This window comes from Globicephala melas, chromosome 2 (genome assembly GCF_963455315.2).
Source record: "Globicephala melas chromosome 2, mGloMel1.2, whole genome shotgun sequence".
NCBI classification, from domain to species: domain Eukaryota; kingdom Metazoa; phylum Chordata; class Mammalia; order Artiodactyla; family Delphinidae; genus Globicephala; species Globicephala melas.
The window spans coordinates 65,960,787-65,984,240 of record NC_083315.2 but is presented as its reverse complement, the minus strand read 5'-3'; the positions used below and the strand labels follow the sequence as shown (position 1 = coordinate 65,984,240).

The 23,454-nt window shown below is 35.8% G+C and overlaps 1 protein-coding gene across 8 annotated transcripts in view; it reads left to right on the top strand.

Moving 5' to 3' along the window:
• PIAS1 (protein inhibitor of activated STAT 1) overlaps positions 1-23,454 on the top strand; it is a 302,740-nt gene that overhangs the window by 261,173 nt on the left and 18,113 nt on the right. For all 8 annotated transcript variants that reach the window (XM_060294059.2, XM_060294058.2, XM_060294060.2 and 5 more), the window contains 2 exons: positions 5,916-6,021; positions 16,724-16,797. In XM_060294059.2, coding sequence (XP_060150042.1) covers positions 5,916-6,021; positions 16,724-16,797 — 180 coding nt within the window. The remainder of the gene's footprint in view (positions 1-5,915; positions 6,022-16,723; positions 16,798-23,454) is intronic.

Below are 23,454 nucleotides of genomic sequence, written 5' to 3'. Positions count from 1 at the left end.
ATAGTGAGAAAAAAAAGTCCTGACTCTTTTGGAGCTTAGGATCTAGGGGGCAGGTAGTCACACGAAAATGTGAACTGTATTATAAGTAATATAAAGAAGATGTGTGTGGTGATTTTAGAGTATTAAAGGCCACTTTGCACTAGAGAGAGGTCAGGCAGGGCTTCCCTGAGGAAGTAATGACTGAGCTAAGAGCTGACAGAAGGGTAGAAGGAATCAGGTGAAACGTTCAGAGAAAACAACATTCAGAGTAGTCTACTGGCAGGTGTGAGCCTAGTTCTTCTTAAGAAACTGAAAGGGAGGAGGAATTGCTAGAGTACATAGAATACGGAAGAACAGGATACAAGATGAAGCTAGAGAGGTAAAAAAGGACCAAACCGTGTAGGGCCTTTGAGGTAATGTTAATGTTAAGGATATTCTGTTTTTAAGCAGAAAGTTTACAGGGCCATATTTCTGTTTAGAAAAGGCCACTCTTCAGAGTGGTGAACAGCTTGAATGGAGATCACAGTCATGCATAGAGGTTACCTCTTACTATTGCTGAAGCGTTAGTGAGAGAAATAGTATATTGGTCTAGAGTGGTGGCACTGGGGATGGAGATAAATTGGTGGATCTGTAGGACTAAATGATAGATTAGAAATAGGGGCTAAGAGAAAGGGAGAAGTCAAGGATGACTCCTTGGTTTCTGGCTTGAGTGACAAGGTAAATGATAATGTTACTGAGATAGAGGAAACACTGAAAAAGGACTGAATTTAGGTGCGTTTTGTTTTGCTTTGCTTTGCTTTGAAGGAAGGAGTATTGGAGGACTACATGGAGACAATCATGAGTTCAGGTTTGAAGCTTTTGAGTTCGAGATGCCTTTGAGACATTCTGAAGAGGCATTGGGCATATAGGCTCAGAGGATAAGTTTGGGCTAGAAAAGAAAATGAGTCATCTGCATATTGGTGGTTACTAGAGCCATACAAGCAGGCTGACATTGGTTAGGGGAAATGTAACAAGTAAAAAGAAGAGAGTGTTGAAGGCTTACCATTCTTGAGGAACTATAACTTTTAATACTGGATAGAAGAGAATGAACCTGCAGAGGACATGGGGAAATAGTACCAGAGATGTGGGGCAGAACGGGGGGGGTGGGTATGAGAAGCCAAGGGAGGAGTTTCAAAGAAGAAGGACAGGGACTTCCCTGGTGGCACAGTGGTTAAGAATGTACCTGCCAATGCAGGGAACACGGGTTCGAGTCCTGGTCCGGGAAGATCCCACATGCCGCGGGGCAACTGGGCCTGTGTGCCACAACTACAGAGCCTGTGCTCTAGAGCCTGTGAGCCACAACTGCTGAGGCCCACGTGCCTAGAACCCGTGCTCCGCAACAAGAGAAGCCACTGCAACGAGAAGCCCGCGCACTGCAATGAAGAGTAGCCCCCAGTCAACTAGAGAAAGCCTGCGCGCAGCGACGAAGACCCAATGCAGCCAAAAATAATAAGTGAATAAAATAAAATTTATTAAAAAAAAAGGAGATGGTAAGCAGTACTGAACAGATGTTGAGAAGTCAAGTATGTTGAAATCTAAAAAAATACTTTTTGGATTAGAAACATAAAGTTGACTTTAGCATGAGCTGTTTTGGTGAATGGTGGGAGGAGAAGCCCGATTGTGACCAGGCAGAGGTAAGGCAGTGGAGATAGTTATAGAAGGGTAGCTTTGTAAATAGATACAGCTGAGCTGGAGGGAAATTTGAGATGAGAGTTATTTGTTTGCTTTAATGGGAGAGTGTTAAACATGTATAAAGGATGATGGCAGGTATCTTCTTGGGAGGAAGAGATTAAATATACACGAGAAAAATAATAATGAATTTCATTAACTAACTCATTGTAGCTAGGAGGGACAACTTCTTTATTTAGTGGAATAAAAGGATTGGATGCATGTATATGATTGGTACTGGAGAGGTGGTAAGTTCTGATCTGATGAATTCTCTTAAGTCTGTGAGATAGGAGGTGAGAGAAGTCTGCTGAGAGTGAGAGAAGAAATCGGGGCATTGAGGAGAGTGAAAATGTTGAAAAAGTAATTGCATGGAGTAAGACATATTCCCCTGCATTATTCCCCCAAATCTTTCTGGGAATAAATGAGCTTGCCTTTAAAATTTGTATATTAACTTAGAGAGGAATAACTTATTTACAGTATTTAATGTCCTTATTTCAGGAACTGTATGTTTCTCCATTTATTCAAATCCTCTTTCATGTTCCTCAGTAATTTAATAGGTTTCTTCTTACAAAGTTTCCATATTTTTTATTGATTCTTGTGTTGTTTATTATTATTACTGCTATTGTAAATAGATCTTTTTTCTGTTATATTTTCTAAAAAATGTATTTATTGTTTTATTTAAAAGCTAGTTATTGTTGAATATTTACTTAGTACATAAATTCACGTATTGGTTCTGATAGCTTTTTAGTAGGTTTCTTGGTATTTCCAAATAGGCAGTTTTGAGTCTGAGATGTATCATTATATGAATAATGATAATCCTAATACTTAGGCCATAATTTCTTATTCTTGTTCTCTGTGCTGTCTAGAACCTTCAGAACAATGTTAAGTAATGTGAGTGCTAGTGGACATACTTGGCTTGTTCCTTAACGTTAATGAGAATACTAGTGTCACAACATTAAGTATTATAATGGCTATTAATTTTTGATAGAACTTAATTATAGCAATAACATAATCCTATGGTCCTCTTTTTTACTGTATATCTTTGAGAGAAACGGATTTTGAATATTATCAAAATCCTTTTTTGGGATCTATCAAGGTTATATATTTTTTCTTTACCTAATCAGTATGTCACTATTAGGTTTTTAAAATCCTTTTAAATGTTTTTTTCTAGTGTACCTTGGGCTCCCTGTTTTTGTCCCCCTTTTTGAAGAGGGTATTGCAGATGTTTTGGGTTTTGTCTGTGTGTGAAAAGTGTATAAACACCAGGGTGTTTACAGTGAACTATGAAAGAAGTCAAACTGTGGGAGAGGAGGGAAATGTGGTTGCTGATATATAGCACTAGAGGAGAGGGGGAAATATTCTTCCATTGGGAAGCCTTCCACACCTCAGAAAGAAAACAGTAATCTTCAGTGATTTGAAGATCTCCCAGGTAAGCTTTGTGTAGACCATGATCTACAAGTTGGAGACCTTCTTTTTGAAATAAAACATTGAAAGAAAATTATTCTTTTCTGAAGCCCAAAAGATAACTTATTAGATTGGTTTTTGATCCTAGTTTTATTCAGCTTGTGAAGATACTCTGAATAGTTCATGTAGGATCTCTTACTGTTTTGGGGATTAATTTCTGTATTATTAGTTGCCATTGAGAAGTGTTAGCATTATGTCTTCAAAGGAAATAAATGGAAGAGCTAATGCTATGGTGGTAATCGTCTTACAATATATTATAACTCTATTCAGTCAAGATGTACACCTTAAACTTACACAATATTATATGTCAATTATAGCTCAATTTTAAAAATTGTAATATAAGAGAAAAAGAAGAGCTAGTACAGTGCTTGAAGGAAATAAGTGAACTATGTTGTAACTTCTTATCCTACCTCAGAGTAATCACTGCATCTAGCCATTTATTAAATTGTCATTGTTTGTAGAGAAGTTATTTAGATACTGGTGTAAAGGGCACTTAAATGAGATCATATCTTAATAATGAAGAAAACGTCCTATAAACTTGATAGACAATTTTGCAGACTTTGAAAAAGCATTTGACAAAAACATCAGTGTAATGCAATATATTTCAGTAGTTGGAGTTAAGTAGTACTTTGAAGCGTTAGCAGGAACAATGTATCATGTACCTAGGAGAGATATTATACCACGGTGGAGTTTTGGCGGGGTTGCTGCTGAATCTCTTTCATGTGATATAAAATTTAATTCCATATTATCGGTACAAGTGGTGTTTGTTAATACCTGACCTTCTTTTTACTTCCTTTTTTTTTTTTTTTTTTAATTTCTTATCTGGTTACATGTTTCAACTAGAGTGAACATACCTTTTCACTGAACTTGTAGTTTCTATTTGACCTCTCCTTAAAAATTTATATAAAGCCTTAGGGTGATTACTAGTTCTGAAGATTCAGGCTGTAAGTATATATAATAATTTCACAGTGTTAATTAGCATTTCTCCAGTTTCTATCATACTTGAACCATTAATCAAATAATAAAGGTGAATAAGGATTTTTTTTCTAAAAGGAGCTTTTTAGTTTTATATTAGATTGGTATGTTGTGTGTCTAAAATTTTGGTAAGTTTTAAGGTTATTTGTTCCTCATTAATAAATTAAGGGATTTATTAATGAAAGTAAATTAGCTTTTAAAAAATGTTTAATTTTTATTTTATATTGGAGTATAGTTGATTTACAATGTTAGTTTCAGGTGTACAGCAGAGTGATTCAAGTTATACATATATCCATTCTTTTTCAGCTTCTTTTCCCATTTAGGTTATTACAGAGTATTGAGCAGAGTTCCCTGTGCTATACAGTAGGTCCTTGTTGATTATCTATTTTATATATAGTAGTATGCATATGTTAATCCCAGACTCCTAATTTATCCCTCCCAAATTAGCTTTTTTGATACTTCATTTTTTCCTGGAAAATGTGTAGCATGTGAACACGGATAGGTTTCTGAACTCTAAGTGAAAATTTGACCTTCCAGAGGGTATTGTACGATACATTCTCTTCTTGCCAAAAGAGGGGGATGCATTTTCCAAAGTGTGAAAGTAACTGAAAGTTGGAATGTACATTGGACTAGGTTAGGAGGGTCAAAGCAAATGGTATGTGAAGTCAAGAACTATAGAGAACTACACTGGCCTTGGCCATTAGTCCATTGTCCTGACGTCCCTTCACTTTCCTCTTGATTTCTAGTGTCACCTTTGTCATCAGGCAGGTGCATGATCATGAGCAGATTACATATATTTTTTAAAATTTAAAATTAAAAGCATTTTTGTGTGCCTCCATTTTATCAGTCCTTTACTTAGAAAGATACTTGCCCTACGTATCTCTTACAGGCCTTCTTTGAGGTTTAAATGAAGTGGATGGTATATATTAAGAGTGTGTGTAAAACTGTATGTAGCTAATAAATAGAAGATGGCAATAATTATTTTTCCTTTTGCTTCTTTCCAAATCTCTTGATTCCAACACCAAGTGGAAAGTGGGCCTTCTCATTTAGATCTCTCTCTTACCCTTCATAAGCCTCAGCCCTCTTTTCTTCCTCTTATCCAGTCATGTACCCTTTACTTTGCCTTGGCTTGTTGATAAACTATTTTCTTTGTCCCCCTTCTCCTAGTACCATCTCTGGGTAGTCCCTCTGCTGGTAATGGATATTCATCTGTTCTTTTGCCAAACCATCAGCTTCTCTTTGAAAATATTTAATATTCCCTCTGCTTGTTGTGATAATAGCCCAAGTAGGGTCTTTTCAAAACTAGTTATAGAGAGAGATTAAATGGATTAGGATGCCAGTCTAATTTTTTAAATAACTACTGCTACCTGCTAAATACGTTTTATGATGACTTTGACATCTTATTGGCATTGGTTTATATTTATTTTTAACAATGTTCTTTACATAAGTGCCTAAATTGATTAACTTCAAGCATAGGTAGTCAGGTAATACAGAAGCATGACAGACCTGGCATTATCTCTTGAAAGTTGCAAAATTAGAACAAGTTCTTTTACTTTTCTACACTTCACTTTCCTCATCCATAAAAATAAGATTACCTCAGCAGCTTTTTGGTTAAGATTAAATGAATTACCATTCATGAAAACACCTAAGATAGTGCTTGGCGCACAGTAGGTGTTTTAAACAGGTGTTAATTTTCTTTCCCTATCATTGTGGGATTAAAATAGATGTACCTATTTACTTACGTATGTTGTTTGCTTTCTACATCTTTTTTTTTGTTTGTTTTTTTCCAGAACTATTCCATGGCAGTATATCTTGTAAAACAGTTGTCCTCAACAGTTCTTCTTCAGAGGTTACGAGCAAAGGGAATAAGGAATCCGGATCATTCTAGAGCTTTAAGTACGTATGATAACTTTATTTTATTTATGCAGCTGAACTATTTTGGTAAAGGTTAGAATAGTGTTTTTCAACTCAAGAAATTTTAGGGTTTTTTTTTTTTTTACTAGAGCTTGTCATAGTGGATTAAAACACTGAAAACTTTGTTTTGTGAGCTAGAGTAATTCAAGGCTTAAGAGTAGTTTTAGGGACTTCCCTGGCAGTCCAGCGGTTAAGACTCTGCGCTTCCGCTGCGGGGGGCACAGGTTCGATCCCTCATCGAGGAACTAAGATGCCACACATTGTGTGGCGGGGCCAAAAAAAAAAGAGTAGTTTTAATATCTTTGTCATGACGTATATTTTATAGTTTATATTTTACTGATCTTAAAATTAACTTTGTAAAGTCAGTACATGAATACAGAAGAATATTTTACCAAAGCTTCATAAAAATAAATAAGTGTTCAGGAATTCTAGGAGATGGAAAGGAAATCTTGGCATATATTTTACAAGAGTTATTTTATATTTAAGGTTTATCCAGGAAAAATGTCCAAGGATATGTGATGACAACATCCCTGCATTAACAAAGTAAAAAGAGAGTCAGTGGGGTGGTAGATATAATAATGAAGTAGGTTCTGCTTTTAACCAGTTATGTGGCCTTGGAAAGTCAGTCTACTCGTACTCTGAATCTCTTATTCTTCATCTGTAACAAGAAGTTTATACCACATCATATCTAAAGCTCCTTCAAAATCTAGGTTCTTAGGTAGGAATAACTAGATGGTTCCTTTTGTTCAGGTGAACTTGAGAGGTAGCAAGGGGCACATTGACTCTTCTGGCCTCAGTGTTTGAGGGTTAAGGCCAGAGGTTGGTGTCCTTTCCAAAGAGTTGAACTAAGTTCTTCCTTTATTCTCTTCTTTGTGAGAGATAGACGGATTGGGGGATGGGGATGGGCACTTGGAGAACAAAGCTTTTACAGATGGGGGTTCGATAGCTACCCTTTAAGGATTCTTGATGTGAGTTGATTAATGAAGCCCACTATCAGATTTGTAGTTAGGAACATTCTGGTAGAAAGAAACTAAGGTAGTAAGACCACCTTTCCTCTTGTTTCCCTTTGCGACATAGCTTTTATCTCTTTTTCTAACCTGTTTCTATGCCGGATTAAAAGATCCCATTACCTCTGAATATCAGTATACCCTCAAGAGTTCATTGAAGGATTTTTCTGTATAAAAAGGGTCCTTTTAAAATTGAAAATATTCTGAGTCAAGAGGAGCACACTAGTGGCTAATGCCTCTGTAGGCATTCCTTGATAGACAGTGGAGAGCTAGAGGTCTGGTTTGAGGTCTAGGGGAGTGGAAGCACCTTTTGGCAAGGACAAGGAGATGAGTGGGGGATCCTGAAAGAAGAGGAGGGACAGACACCTGCTTTGAAGGAGCACACAAGAGAAGAATTTTTCTTTTTTCACACTCCATTCTGGTCATTCTCCTGAGAATCTTCGTATTTGCCACATAGCGTTAGAATTTCATTTAGTCAGAAAGTATTATGGAATTGTGTGAGCCTGTGTAGAAAAGGTCATACCAAGAAATAAAGCTGAAAGCTGATGAAGCTGTTATGTTGCATAATAATAATAAGGCAAGCTGTCTTTGCTCAAGCTATAAATTCTTCTCCGCTTGCAGCTGTGGCACCATCTGGAGGGAGAGTGGGAAGGTGAGCCTAGAGTTATTTTATTTACTAGAACAAACCACTGTTAGCCACTGTTAAGCAGTAAAAGCTACTTAATTCAAAAGTGGTTTATTTCATCTCTAATAAATCCTGGAGGTGGAGAGTAGTTGCAGATTGGGTTGGATTTTTGTGGAACTTTGTATCTTATCTTGTTGGCTTGGGGAACCAACAAAACTTTAATTTGGATCCTACCAATAAAACATTTGTCATAATTGACTAAAGAACAGATTGTTTGCCTTTATGCTATCTCTAAAGAAATAAGTTACCCAACAAATTAATTATGTAATTAAAAGATTGTGTGAAACAACTTGACAGAAGAAAATGTTGGTGGGTTTCTCAGATATTTTGTAGAATCAAATTACCCACAAATATGTTCATTGTAAGTCATTCTTAATCTTATCAATGAATTCTACTGGCAAAATTTTATTAGTCAAATCAGACATTATTCTTGAAATAAAGTCAATGGTATTTAGACTTTTCACAGAGAAATCCACGCTGATTCATTTGATTTAGTAGATTTTTGTATTGTGGTTTCCGTCTTCGTGTAGAGTTGTCCCCTCACCACTATCACAAAGCAGTCCTTTACTAATTCTTGGTCAAGTTCCTGTCTCCTCTTCTTTTTCCCTTTAGCAATCACTTTAAACCTTAGCCATACTTAAACAATATTCCCCCTCTTTCAACACTGTCAGCGCAAGAAAATCGGTACTATAAGATGTGACTTGTCTAAATTGCCCATTTCTTCCTTAATGTCACAAAACTACTTTTCAACTTATCTTCATTTGTACCCATCCTTATTTATTCTCTTCAATCTCAGGAGGAAATGTCCCGTTTCCTGCCCAGAGTTAATTTTTTATTCATTTATTCTTCTCATTCAAGAAATTGTATTAAGAGTCTACTGTGTTCCAGGCACAGGAGACTGTAGCCTTAAACAAAACACATACTGTCTCTGCATCCGTCAGAAGTTTTGCAGTCCAGTGGGAAAGACAGAATTAAATGATTGTACAAGTCATTAGTGAATTACAGTTGTGACATGTGTCTTAAAGAAGAAAGACAGGGAACTCTGGAGGTAACAGCAGGAGAACATAGTCCTCTCTGGTGCTGTGATGTTTAAGACACAATTATAAGGATGAGGAGGAGGTAAGCCCCAGGGAGGAGAATATGCCAAGAGACAAGACCAGTAGAGTTGAAGTGGAGAGAACAAAGGAGGAAAGTGGCCAGAGAGATAGCCATGGGGTGAATTCATATAGATGATATGAAGACAGATGATAAAAAACCCTTAGAGGATTTTTAAGCAGAGTGGTACGATCAGATATGGGCAATAAAACGTTCACTTAGTAGACTGAATTGAAGGGGAGCTAGGCTGTTGTAGTGAGGCCAGTTAGGAACCTGTTGTACAGAAAAGAGATGATGATATCTTGAACTGAAGTAATGGTGATGGAAATAGAGAGAAGTTGATGGTTTGAGAGGTGTTAAAGGGGAGAAGTGGTGACTACGTGTGGGGAGTGAAGAAAAAGAAGTGAAGGAGTTCTATGTTCCTTACTTACTAGGCACCAGCTTACACGGTAGTGCCATTTACTGAAATGGAAAACAGTGTTGAAAAGATCCGGTTGCAGGCGCAAGATCAGAGTGCACTCTTGGACTTTTGGTATTTGAGATGTCTATGAGGCATCCAGATGGAGATGCTCAGAAACAGCATTACGAGGCCTCTCTGCTCACTTATCTGCTCTCTGTCCTGTATTTTCAGTTCCTTCCTCCGCTCTATAGGCTTTCTGTCAGCCTTCACTGTCGAGTCTTTTTCATCCTTTAGAAAATACAAAAGCAAGCTACTCTCTAGATAGAGATCTGTGTTCCTCCTGTTCTCATCCTAGTTTCTTCAAAGAGTCATCTAAACTTCCCTTTCTACCTCCTCACTGCAACCCATTGTGAACTTTTAACTCCCATCATTCCACTGAAACTGCTCTTGCAGATGTCACAAGTGACAGTCTGATTGCCAGATTTAAAGTTTATCTTTTCAGTTTATGTCAGATATTTTTGCTGCATTTCATACCAACAACTGTCTCCTTGAAATTCTCATCTCTATTTCTTCTCAATCACTTGCCTTCAATGGATACTCTTAAGGGTAGTATCCTAAATGTTTGTTTTCCCTGGGTTTTTGTCCTTGGTCTCTACAAGGACATACATACTTTCCCTAGAGATAATCACATTTACTCTTGTGGTTTAAATTAGCACCAACTCCCAAATACATATTTTCATTCCAGACCTTCCCCTGAATTTCAAATGTAGATACACATAGCTAACTGTCTTCACTGAAATATACCACTGGTTCCTCAGATTCAAGTAGTGAAAACTGAACTCACTAAGTTCTATCAGACATAAACCCTAAATATTTCTCAACTCTGTTGAGCTCTCTCTCTCCCTACCATCACTGACCTCATTTAAGCTCTCATATCCTGCCTTTATTTTAAAAACCTATTCTTGAATTATATATTCCTCTCCTTTCTTGCCCACCCCCCTTTTTGTTTTTTTGCGGTACGTGGGCCTCTCTCACTGTTGTGGCCTCTCCCGTTGCGGAGCACAGGCTCCGGACGCGCAGGCTCAGCGGCCATGGCTCACGGGCCCAGCCGCTCCGCGCCACGTGGGATCTTCCCAGACCGGGGCACGAACCCGTGTCCCCTGCATCGGCAGGCGGACTCTCAACCACTGCGCCACCAGGGAAGCCCATTGGCCCCCCTTTTTATATCTCTCTTCTGGTAGCAATCTAAGTGATTAATACAGATCTAATCTTACCATTTCTTTGCAATCCATGACTTCCTAACACCAATGGGATAAAAACTCCAACTTGTTAACATGACTTAAACATATAGCTTTCCATGGTGTGGCACCTGCTTATTACTTTCCGGTGTCATCTGTATTCATTCTTCTTCTCATTCTTTTTACTCCAAAAATAATGAATTCTTTTCTTTTCTTCAGTGCTTTGCCAGTATTGTTCTCTGTGCCTCAGACTTCCCTGTTACCTACTTTGCCTAAATTCTAGTTATCCTTCATGTTTCACTTTTTCCAGGAGGTATCTCAGAACCCCCAGAGTTGATGCATTGACTTTGAGCTAGTTTCCATTACAGCACATTAGAGAAGTATCTTTGCTCTCTACTAGACTATGAGTTCCTTTGGGCAGGAACTTAATCTTATCTTTCTTTGAATTCCTAGTGCTTAGCTCAGGGCCTGGCACATAGTAGATCCTCAGACTTTTGTTAAGTAAACTGATGAAAAGAGTTCTTGAGTAAAAGATCACATCTCTGTGCCTCTGTTTTCTTGCTTATAAAATGAAGTATTGGACTTAATATGTTCAATTGTTTACAGCCTTAAAATTCTAAAAAGGAGGGCTTCCCTGGTGGCGCAGTGGTTGAGAGTCCGCCTGCCGATGCAGGGGACACAGGTTCGTGCCCCGGTCCAGGAAGATCCCACATGCCGTGGAGCGGCTGGGCCCGTGAGCCATGGCCGCTGAGCCTGCGCGTCCAGAGCCTGTGCTCCGCAATGGGAGAGGCCACAACAGTGAGAGGCCCACGTACCGCAAAAAAAAAAAAAAAAAAAAAAAATTCTGAAAAGGAAAGAAATTTTTTTGAAAACCTAGAACAGCACTAATAGAACACTCTTTGGTGATGGAAATGTTCTATATCTGCACTGTCCCGTGTGATAGCCACTAGTACTATGTGTCTGTTGAGTACTTGAAATGTGGTAGTGCAACTGAGGAACTGAATTTTAAATTTAATTAAATTTAAATATAGCCACATGTGACTAGTGGCTAACTCTCATAGCACGTGACAACAGGGATTTTCAAAGATTAATTTTAGTAAATTAATCATCATATAGTAAAATAGTAAAATACTGTTACGGCTGCAGCTCACAGTGACACCAGAAAACCTGACTGAAAGATTTACCCGGTGTTGGTTGATGCAGCAGGATGAATATTGATGTCTTATTTTTATTTTTCACTTTCTTATGAAATTTAACATACTGATTCCCCCCCACACCTTTCTTCTTTTTTTTATTTTGGTTGTGTTTATTCAAGTATAGTTTACAAGCAGTAAAAATTCACCTGTTTAAGTGTACAGTTTGATGAATTTGACAGGTGTATGCAATCATGAACTAAATGCCACAATCAAAATATGTAACATTCTTCACCCCAGAAAGTTCCCCTGTGGCACTTTGCATTCTGTCTCATCTCCTTACCCCCAGTTCTTATAACCATTGATGTGATTTCTGTCTCAGTAGTTTTTTCTTTTCCAGAACTTGAAATCCCACAGCATGTAGCCTTTTGTTTCTGGCTCCTTTTACATAGTATAATGGTTTTAGGTTCATTCATGTAGTTTGCTCTTCTTTATTATTGAGTAGTGTTCCATTTATCTGTACTGTAATTTGGGTATCCATTTATCAGTTGATGGACGTTTAGATTGCTTCCAGTTTTTCGTTATCATGAATAAAGCTGCTAAAACATTTGCATTTTGCATATGAGTATCAGTTTTGTGGACATACGTTTTCATTTCTCTTGGGTAAATACTCAGGACTAGGATTGCTGGGTCACATGATAAATGTATAGAAAAGAGGTTGGCAGTTTCTTATAAAGTGCATATTCCATTTTTGCATTCCTACCAAGAAGATTTGAGATTTAGAGTTTTTTCCCCATTCTCTCTAGCAGTGGATATTGTCAGGCTGCTTTGATTTTAGCCATTCTGGTCACTGTGTAGGTGATATGTCGTGTGGTTTTAATATGAACTTTTCTAATGACTAACGATGTTAAGCATCTTTTCATGTGCTTATTTGCCATCCTTACAGCTTCTTTGATAAAATATCTATTCAACTTTTCCCTGCATTTATTTTATAGTTTGTGCTTTTTGCATACTATGAAATCTTTGTCCAACCCAAGGTCACAAACATTTTACTTCTAGAAGTTTTATTGTTTTATTCTTTGATCTAGGTCTACAGTTTATTTTAAATAAATTTTTGTGTATGATGCAAAGTAAGCTTTAGAGGTTCATTTTCTCCCCATACGGATAACAGTTGTTCCATAACATTTCTCGAAAATACTATTTTTTTCTCCATTTAATTACCTTGACACCTTTGTCAAAAACCAGTTGACCATAGATGTATGAATTTATTTCTGGACTCCATTATCTTCCATTGACCTATTTATCTATCCTTATACCAATAACACAGTCTTCATTACTAAAGCTTGATAGTAATTCTTGAAATCAGGTTGTCCTCCAACTTTATTTTTCTTTTTCAGAATTGTTTTGACAAATACAGTATATTAAAAGGTAATACATAGGGATCAAATAGAGTTTGTTCCAGGAATATTAGGTTCATACAACATTCAAAAATCTATCAATATAATTCACCTTCTCATCTCAGCAAACAAAAAAAGAAAAAATCATGTGATCGTCTCCATAGATTCAGAAAAAGCAGTTGGTCAAATTCAATATCCATTCATGATAAAACTCAGCAAAATAGAGAGAAGGGGGCTGCTTCAATGTAATAAAGGGTATTTACAAAAAGCCTTTAGCTAATATCATATTTAATGGTAAAAATCTTCACCCCTAAGAATAAGGCAAGAATATCTTTCTTAATGCCTCTATTCAGCATTGCCCTTAAGATCCTATTCAGCACAATAAGGCAAGAAAAAAGAAGCATACAGATTAGAAATGAACAATAATTATTGTCTTTATTTGAAGATGACTTCATTGTATAGAAAACATCCAAAAAATCTACAAAAAAGCTACTAAAGCCAATGTGTAAATTTAGCACGGTTGCAGAATACATGGTCAGTTAATAAAAATTGTATTTCTACTAGCTGTAAACAACTGGAAATTGAAATTCAAATAATAAGAATTTTAAAAATATGAAATACTTAGGAATATGTTACACAAAATATATGCACAATTGTATGCTGAAAACTATAAAACATTGGTGAGAGTAATTAAAATAAGACCTGAATAATGAAGAGATACATCATGTTAATGGATCAGAACACTCAGTATTGTTATTGGAGAAATGTCAGTTCTCTCCAAGTTGATCTGTAGGTTAAATTCAATCCAATCAAGATCCTAAAGTATTAAAAATATCTTTACAGGAGAGGATTGATTGAGTCTATAATGGCAAAGGTGAAAAGCGAAGTTTTTTTTTTTAAATAGAAATTAATAAGCTAATTCTAAAATAATTTCAGAAAATTCTTTCACCTCTGAGAGAAAATAAACATACAAGTCACATTTTATTTTAAGTTGTGATAACTAATATTTATTTAGTTTAATGTTAGGTTATTTTAAAGCATTTTATTTGTATTAACTCATTTAATCCTTACAACAATGCTATGAGGTACTGTTATTATTCCTATTTACAAGATGAGGAAACTGAGGCATGGAAAAGTTAAATGACTAAGGCTGAATTACAGCTTAGGCTGGCTCTAGATCCTGTGCTCTGAACCACTACCTCAGGTTGCCTTTCCTTTTTCATTTTTTTTTCAAAGTACTAACACTGAACTTTGTTTTGCATAAGGCTGATATTATGATCTATGATATTGCTTCATTTAACTCGAAGTTTAAATAGATAAGATGTAAAGTCAGTTACTGTTCCCATTGCTGTGTGCGTGGTGGGTGTTAGGGAGTGGTTGGTGAAGACATGCAGAATGGTTAGGAATCACATTAGAATTCTATTTACATGTTTGTTTCGTATGGCAATTGTTTGTCACCTTTAAAAGGATACTGTTTGTTAAATGTATCTTTATAAGAAAGGTTGGAGTAACATTGGGTCTATAATGGCAAAAGCATACTTTTCATAATTTACATATAATATTAATTAGCATAAGTGATATGATAACTATATTTTCCAAACTAAAACCCACGGATTGTGTGCCTTTTTAGATGTGATAGACAGCCTATGAGTTATATAGACTGTAAAAATTTTGAATTTCCAGGCCATAAAATGATTTTTTAGTCTGTCATCAGAATCACATCTGGAGCTTTTTAAAAACTACTTATTAGTGTCCCTCTTCCCCATTTTGGTTCAGTGGGCAGTTATAAGTTAGAAAGCTCTATAGGTAGTTCTGATGTGCATCTTAGTTGAGATCCACTAGTTTATGGAAGCAGTTGAATAGAATATCTAAGATTTGGACCATCTCAAAAAAATCCAGACTCTGTGATCATCAAGTTTAATAAAGGCAGAATTCTTAATTCTTTTTTTTTTTTAGTTCTTTTATTTATTTTTGGCTGTGTTGGGTCTTCGTCGCTGTGCACGGGTTTTCTCTGCTTGCGGCATGCAGGGGCTACTCTTCGTTGTGATGCGCGGGCTTCTCATTGTGGTTGCTTCTCTTGTTGCGGAGCATGGGCTCTAGGCACGTGGGCTTCAGTAGTTGTGGCACATGGGCTCAGTAGTTGTGGCGCACAGGCTCAGTAGATGTGGTGCACGGGCTTAGTTGCTCCGCGGCATGTGGGATCTTCCCAGACCAGGACTTGAACCCGTGTCCCCTGCATTGGTAGGCAGATTCTTAACCACTGCGCCACCAGGGAAGCCCAGAATTCTTAGTTCTTAGTTCTTAGTTCTTATAAATAGTTGCCAGTTCAACATCTGAAACTGTTCTTCCTTACCCAAGTACTTTTCCCCTTTCCATTTTCTTGTATCTTTCTTTCCTTCCTCCCTCCCTCCCTCCCTTCCTTCCTTCCAGTCACATTCAGTTGTGCCTCAGCTCTGAAATTCTATGATTGACTCCACAACTACTCCACTTGTGCCCCCTTACACATATAGACTTTAAAGTTATTCTGGAACAGCTTCTAAAATTATTGAAATATTACGTTTAGGCATTTCCAGTCTCACTTCTGTGCTGAAGTTTAATTAAAGTTCTGAGGTTTTCAGAAGTAACATGTCTCAGGTTTTCAGATGAGAAGTATAAAGGTCCTTGTTGGGCTTCCCTGATGGCGCAGTGGTTGAGAATCTACCTGCCAATGCAGGGGACACGGGTTTGAGCCCTGGTCTGGGAAGATCCCACATGCCACGGAGCAACTAGGCCCGTGAGCCACAACTACTGAGCCCGCGCGTTTGGAGCCTGTGCTCCGCAACAGAGAGGCTGCGACAGTGAGAGGCCCGCGCACCATGATGAAGAGTGGCCCCCACTCACCACAACTAGAGAAAGCCCTCGCACAGAAACGAAGACCCAACACAGCCAAAAATAAATAAATTTTTCTTTTTAAAAAAAAGGTCCTTGTTATGTTAGACTGACTGAGAGTAACAGAATAGCTTCAAAAGTAAAATTACCAGTGCCTCCTCTCTTAAGAAGCATAGGAAATTTGAACTGAGAAGATGTAGAGATTATCTAGTGTAGGCTGTTATTTTCCAAGAAGTAAAATTAAGCTCAGAGAGGAGGACTGACTTGCCCAAGGTAGCATAATTAATTAGGTTATGGATAAATAAATATAAAACTCAAATAATCATATGGTAAAAAAATCAATTGAACTTTTTTCTTTTTATAATTTGAAATTAGAGTTAATGTGTTTACAATAAATATTTGTATTATGTGAGCATTGTAAAAACTTATACATGTTAGTTTTATAGTTTTTTATTAGTTTCTTTTAAAATAATATTGTCATAGTTTAAAAGAAAGAAAATCTTTATCCAGTATCTTAGAGTTATAAAAGGAAGATGGGGTGCCATCAGCTGAATATATTAACCTGCTATATAAATTTCCTTTATGTTAGTGCAATGCAGTTTTTGTTTTGTGGGTGAGAAATAGGAGACTTACAGGAAATGTAGTCAGTCTATAGATATACAGTTGTTTTCCTTCCTTTGCTTATTGTAGAGATTATGAACCTTATAATTTTTATCTTTTCATTCAATTGATTGGAAAATAATTGAGCAGATTATTTTTGAGTTCTTTTTTTTTAAGTTCCTCATTCTTTTTCTTATGTTGCATCGGTGATGTATCTTTAATAAACTTCTGTTTGTTTGTTTTCTCTTTGATGAATGTCAGTTAAAGAGAAATTGACTGCGGATCCAGACAGTGAAATAGCTACAACCAGCCTGAGGGTTTCTCTACTATGTCCAGTAAGTGTTAACTAATATTTGCTCTCCAGGAGGCTTAATATACATTTTCTTTGGTTATTAAGTATTTCCAGTATTTAACAAGTTCTGTTAAATTGAAACATGCCCACTTGTTTGTTAGAGTTTATGAAAAGTAAAAGACATCATGTAGTCTTAGTATTTGAAATCTAAACAAATATATGTCTATAAAAATTTTCTACTCTTAGTAAGTTATATTTAAATATTGCTTGTGGTTATTAAATGCCTTTCTCTCAGACTTAAGTGTAAAATCTCCACATAATGCATTTTATTATCTTAGTATATTTATTAAAATTTCATTTTTTAAAATAGTATACTTCTGAATAAAAATCTGGCCATGATTATTCACACATTCAATTTAACCATTTTGCCAACAATGACTATTAACAACAATTAAAAACTATTCTGTTTAGCCTGAATAATTGAATTGGTTATGCATATAAAAATCAACTAGAAATGTTTTTAAACCAGAAAATGAGATCAATTTCAGTCATTTCTACAAAATAAACATAAGGCTCAAGACATACCGAATGATTAAACTGGTAGTGGAAAAGTTTCCAAAAATGTGTTAAGGTTTATTTCTTAACTAGTTTGATGTCAGGTCCACCAACAGTAGGAATGGTAGTTGAATGATGCTTTCATACAAAAATATGTGAAAAACTGAGAGTAAATTACTTTGATATTTTGATTGCCTTTTCTGTAATTAATCAAATTAATCATATTTAAATTGGGGGACAAAGTATGGAAAATAAGAGGACTCAGCTCTTTCCTGATTTGCCAGGATTGTTCAGGCAAGCCTGATATTGAAAGCTTTTAATATTGGAATCCTGCTAATCTGAGATAAAGTTATTTATTCTTAAACAAAAAATTTAAACAAAAATTAAGTGTTATTTGTCTTATATCTTAGTCTTTTATAATTTATAAAACCTCAAACAATATGAAAAAGTCATTAGCTCATGAAGTAGTTTATAATAGAGTACTTTGCATAGCTGTTTAAAAAAAATCTTTTTTGTTTTATAATTGCTGAGAACTCCTGTTCACTATTAAACGTCTATAAAGTACAGAAAAAAATACAGCGAAGTTAATAAAAATCACCAAATGTATAATTTTGTATATATTCTTCTATCTTTTTATTCCTTACTGTATAGCCAGTCATTTTTATAGGGAAAGTATTTTGACTCCAGGCTTTTTATATTATTACTTTAAATTGTTAAATTCTTTCCCAAATATATAATGCAGTCATTGACAGAACTAAAGGGAGAAATAGGCAGCAATATAATAATAGTAGTAGACTTCCATACCCCACTTTTGGTTATAGATAGAACAGCCAGACAGATGGTCAATAAGGAAACAAAGGACTTAAACAACACTGTATGCCAATTGGACCTAACAGATATATACAGAATACTGCACCCAACAAAGCAGAATACACATTCTTCTCAGAACACACAGAACATTCTCCAAGACAGAGCACATGTTAGGCTACAAAACAAGTCTTAATAAATTTAAGATTAAAATCATTATGAAGTATCTTCTCTGATCACAGTGTGATGAAACTAGAAATCAGTAACAGGAGGAAAACAGGAAAATCCACAAACGTGGAAATTAAACAATACATTCTTAAACAACCAGTGAGTCAAAGAAGAAATCACAAGGGAATTTAGAAAATATCTGAAGACAAATGAAAATAAAAACACAATATACCAAAACTTACAGGATGCAGCAGAAGAGGGAAGTTTATAGGAGTAAATGCTTACATTAAAAAAGAAGAAAGATCGCAGATCAACAACCTAATCTTATACCTCAAGAAACTAAAAAAAGAAAAACAAACTAAACCCAAAGTCAGCAGAAGGAAGGAAAATAGAGAGATTAGAGCAGAGATAAATGAAATAGAGAATAGAAAAACAGTCCAAAAAAATCACGAGACCAAGAGTTGGGTTTTTGAAAAGATCAACAAAATTGACAAATCCTTAGCTAGACTAAGAAAAAAAGAGGGAAGTCTCAAATAGCTAAAATTAGAAATGAAAGAGGAGGCATTATAACTGATGTCACAGAAATTAAAAAGATTATAAGACACTACTGTGCCAACAAATTGGATAACATAGAAGTGGATAAATTCTTAGAAACACATAACCTACCAAGACTGAATCACGGAGAAATAAGAAATCTGAACAGACTTATAACTAGTGAGGAGATTGAAGTGGCAATGAAAAATGTCCCAACGAAGAAAAGCCTAGGACCCTATGGCTTCATTGGAGAATGCTACCAAACATTTAAAGAAGAATTAACACCAATCCTTTTCAAACTCTTACAAAGAATTGAAGAAAGAATACTCCTGAACTCATTCTGTAAGGCTAGCATTACTGATCCCAAAACCACACAAGGACACAACAAGACAAGACAAAATGAAACAAAAAAACCTGAGAAAACTACATACCAGTATTCCTGATGAATATTGATGCAAAAACCGTAAACAAAATACTAGCAAACCGAATTCACCAGCACGTTAGAATGATCATACACCAGACCAAGTGGGATTCATAGCTGGAATGTAAGGCTGGTTCAGCATACAAAAATAAATCATTGTAATATACCACATTAACAAAATGAAGGACAAAAACCACATAATCATCTCAATCAATGCAGAAAAAAAACTTGACAAAAACATTTGACAAAATTCAACACCATTTCATGATAAAAACACTCAGCAAACTAGAAATAGAAGGAAGCTTCCTCAACATAATAAAAGCCATATATGAAAAGCCCACAATGAACATCATACTCAATGTGGAAAGACTTGAAAGCTTTTCCTCTAAGGCCAAGAACAAGGCAAGGATGCCCACTGTCACCACTGCTGTTCAGCATAGCACTGGAAGTTCTAGCCAGAGCAATTAGACAAGGAGGAAAAAAAAGATTGGAAAGGAAGAAGTAAAATAATCTCTGTTTGCAGATGACATGATCTTTTATGTAGAAAACACCAAAGATTCCACAAAAAAACCCAAAACAAACCTGTTTGAATTGAATTCAACAAAGTTGCAGGATACAAAATCAACAGTCAAAAATTAGTTGCATTTCTATACACTAACAGTGACCAAACTGAAAAGGAAACTATGAAAACAGTCCCATTTACTATAGCATCAAAAAGGATAAAATATTTAGGAATAAGCTCAACCAAGGAGATTGAAAACTATAAAACATAACAAAAAAGAATTCAGAGAAGATAGAAATAAATGGAGAGATATCCCATAATTATGGATTAGAAGACTTAATATTGTTAAAATGTGCATACTACTCAAAGTGATCTGCAGATTCAGTGTAGTTCCTATCAAATCCCAATAGCATTTTTTTGCAGAAATACAAAAAAAAAAATCCTTAAATTTCTGTGGAATCTCAAGGGACTCTTGAGTAGCCAAAACAATCTTAATGAGAACAAAGTTCCAGCCCTCACACTCCCTGTTTTCAAAACATCCTACAAAGCAGTAGTAATTAAGATGGTGTGGTACTGACAGAAAGGTAGATAATATAGACCAATGGAACAAAATAGCCCAGAAACAATATGGTCAAATGCCTTTCTACAGGAGTGCCAAGACTATATAATGGGAAAAAGATGGTCTCTTTAGACAGATGGCATTGGGAAAACTGAATATTCACATGCAAAATAATGAAGTTGGACCCTTACTTTACACCATATGTAAAAATTAACTCAAAATGGATTAAAGATCAAAACCGTAAGACCTTAAACTGTTACGCTCTTAGAAGAAACATGGGGGAAGGGCTTCAGTTGAATGTGGCAGTGACTTCTTGGATATGACACCAAAAGCAGAGGCGAGCGACAAAAGCAAAGACAGACCAATGGGAATACACCCGTTGGTCTTAAAAACTTAAAACCTTTTCTTGCCAGAGGAAACAGTTAACAGAGTGAAAAGACAACCTAGGGAATGGGAGAAAATAATTTGAGAATTTTATACCTGATAAGGGGTTAATATCCAGAATATATAAGGAACTTCTGCAACCCAACAACAACAACAAAACAACCTGATTAAACATAGGCAAAGGACTTGAATAGACATTTCTCCAAAGAAGGTATACAGATGGCTGACAAGCACATGAAAAGATTAACATCGCTAATCATTAAGGAAATGCGTATCAGAATCACATGAGATATCACTTCACACCCATCAGGATGGCGCCTATCAAAAAAATCAGAAGATGACAAGTTTCAGTGAGGATGCCACAGACACTGGAACCCGTGTAGACTGTTGGTGGGAATGTAAAAGGCAGCCATTATGGAAAAACAGTATGGAGGTTCCTCAAAAAGTTAAAAATAGAATTAACATATGATCTGTCAATTCTTCTGGGTATATATCTAAAAGAATTCAAAGCGGGCTTCCCTGGTGGCGCAGTGGTTGAGAGTCCTCCTGCCGATGCAGGGGACATGGGTTCGTGCCCCGGTCCGGGAAGATCCCACATGCCGCGGAGCGGCTGGGCCCGTGAGCCATGGCTGCTAAGCCTGCGCGTCCGGAGATGGAGCCTGTGCTCTGCAACGGGAGAGACCACAACAGTGAGAAGCCCGCATAATGCAAAAAAAAAAAAAAAAAAAAGAATTCAAAGCAAGATCTTGAAATAATTTGCATACCCACTTTCATCACATTATTCACAATAGCCAAAGGGTGGAAGCAACCCAAATGTCCATCAAGAGATGAACAAATACGGTATAAATACATACAATAGAATATAATGTATGGAACATGAAAAAAGAAGGAAATCCTGTCATATGCCATGTGGATAAACCTTGAGAACATTACAATAAGCAAAATAAGCCAGTCACAAAAGCATAAATACCGTATGATTCCACTCATGAAGTATATAAAGTAGTCAAAATCATGGAAGCAGAAAGTAGAAAGATGGATCCAAGGACTGGGGGAGGGCAAATTGGTGTAGAGTTTCAGTGTTGCTAGATGAAAAAGTTCTAGAGATCGCTTGTACAACAGTGTGAATATACTTAGCATTACTGAATTGTACACTTTAAGATGGTTAAGGTGGTAGGTTTAATGTTAATGTTTTTACCACAATAAAAAATATTGGCCAGGGGGACATGGGGTGGATTCTTAAGTAATCAGATGTTATAACAGACTATGGTGTAAAGGAATGTGGTATTTTTTAACATTTAGAAAAATGGTTCACAGACCAGCTAAGTAGAGGGTGGGAAGAAGACAAAGTTTTTTTTTAAGGTATATACCTCTCATACCCTCTTTCCTCCAAACACCTATTTATCCACCCTCCCCCTTGACATGATTCCTTGCCACCCCATTCCATTATAAAACACCAGTTCAGAGAACATGAGAAATTTAGGAATGTGCAAAAGCTTCATTTTCCATTCAAATCACTGGAAGGAGTCTTGTTTTTCTGCAGTCTCATTTTAAAAGTGTTTACAGTTGTACTAATATATATGATGTTTATATTATTTAACATTTATATGAAGCATTTATTCATATAAATAAGGACTACAATATAAATCTTGATGTTCTTATTTATATAACTAGTTTTGAATTTCATAGTTCAGGTGATCTTTATATTATTAGAAAATGTTAATCATGTTTTGCTTGTTACACCTCTTAATTTAATCGGTGAGCTTTAAATTCTTCTTTCTATATCCCCCTGCTCTTTCCTTTTTAATTTGAGCAGTTACAGCAGTTCATTTTAAATTGACTTATGCTTTCAAAATTCAGATTATAGGAAAAACAACTATATATATAACCCATAATTATAATACTTTTATGGATTTCTATTTGGCCAAAAGGACAATCCCTTTACAATAATTCTGGAACAGTAAGGCAATATATTTTAGGTATGTTTCTACTCTAAAAAGTAAAACTTCGTAATGGCAACTCATCTATATATCAAATTTATAGAATAATAAAAGAGATTTGTTCCCTTTGAAATATGTAAATATGATGTCTGACTGTGCATTTGAATTACCCTTGTTGTGATATACACAGCTCAAAATAAATGAGTTTCTGGTTTTTGTGTGCTGTTTAGCTAAAGGCAGTGAAAATAATTAAAGATGTTTTTGCTCTTTGGGAATTTTTCAGTTCTAATTTATTAAAAATAGAGCTGGAAGAATGTTTGTGAACCTGCTTTGTGAGATACTCCCTAGACCTGTAAATTCGAATGCAAATCACTTGGAGTTGATAGAAAAAAAAAATAAACTCCTTGGAAATTTATTCATGAAATACTTACCATAATGATGATGATGAAAAAGTTATAAAATTCTCAATATCACACTACTTTCTTTTTATAAGGAAAAAGTACATATATTATTGATGTTTTGGGGGTCCTTTGGTATAAGCTGGTTTGAACTTATATCTAAGTAGGGTATTTTCTCTTGAAGTATCATCAGTTACTATTATGTTATAGTAAGGTTAATGGCATTAGAAAACGTATTTGCTAGTTGTTTTCTAAGTGTTTATTTGCGAATGATGCAAATATCCACCCCATCCTATAAAGGGAAAAGGGGGATTTGTAATTACAGGATGAAGATGTTCAAAGCTCAGCTTCTTTTCTGAAGTTAGAGAATTCAGTGTCCATTCATAAATATTTAGAATTTAGTGATTGTTTTTAAAAATCAGGAGTATGAGGGTC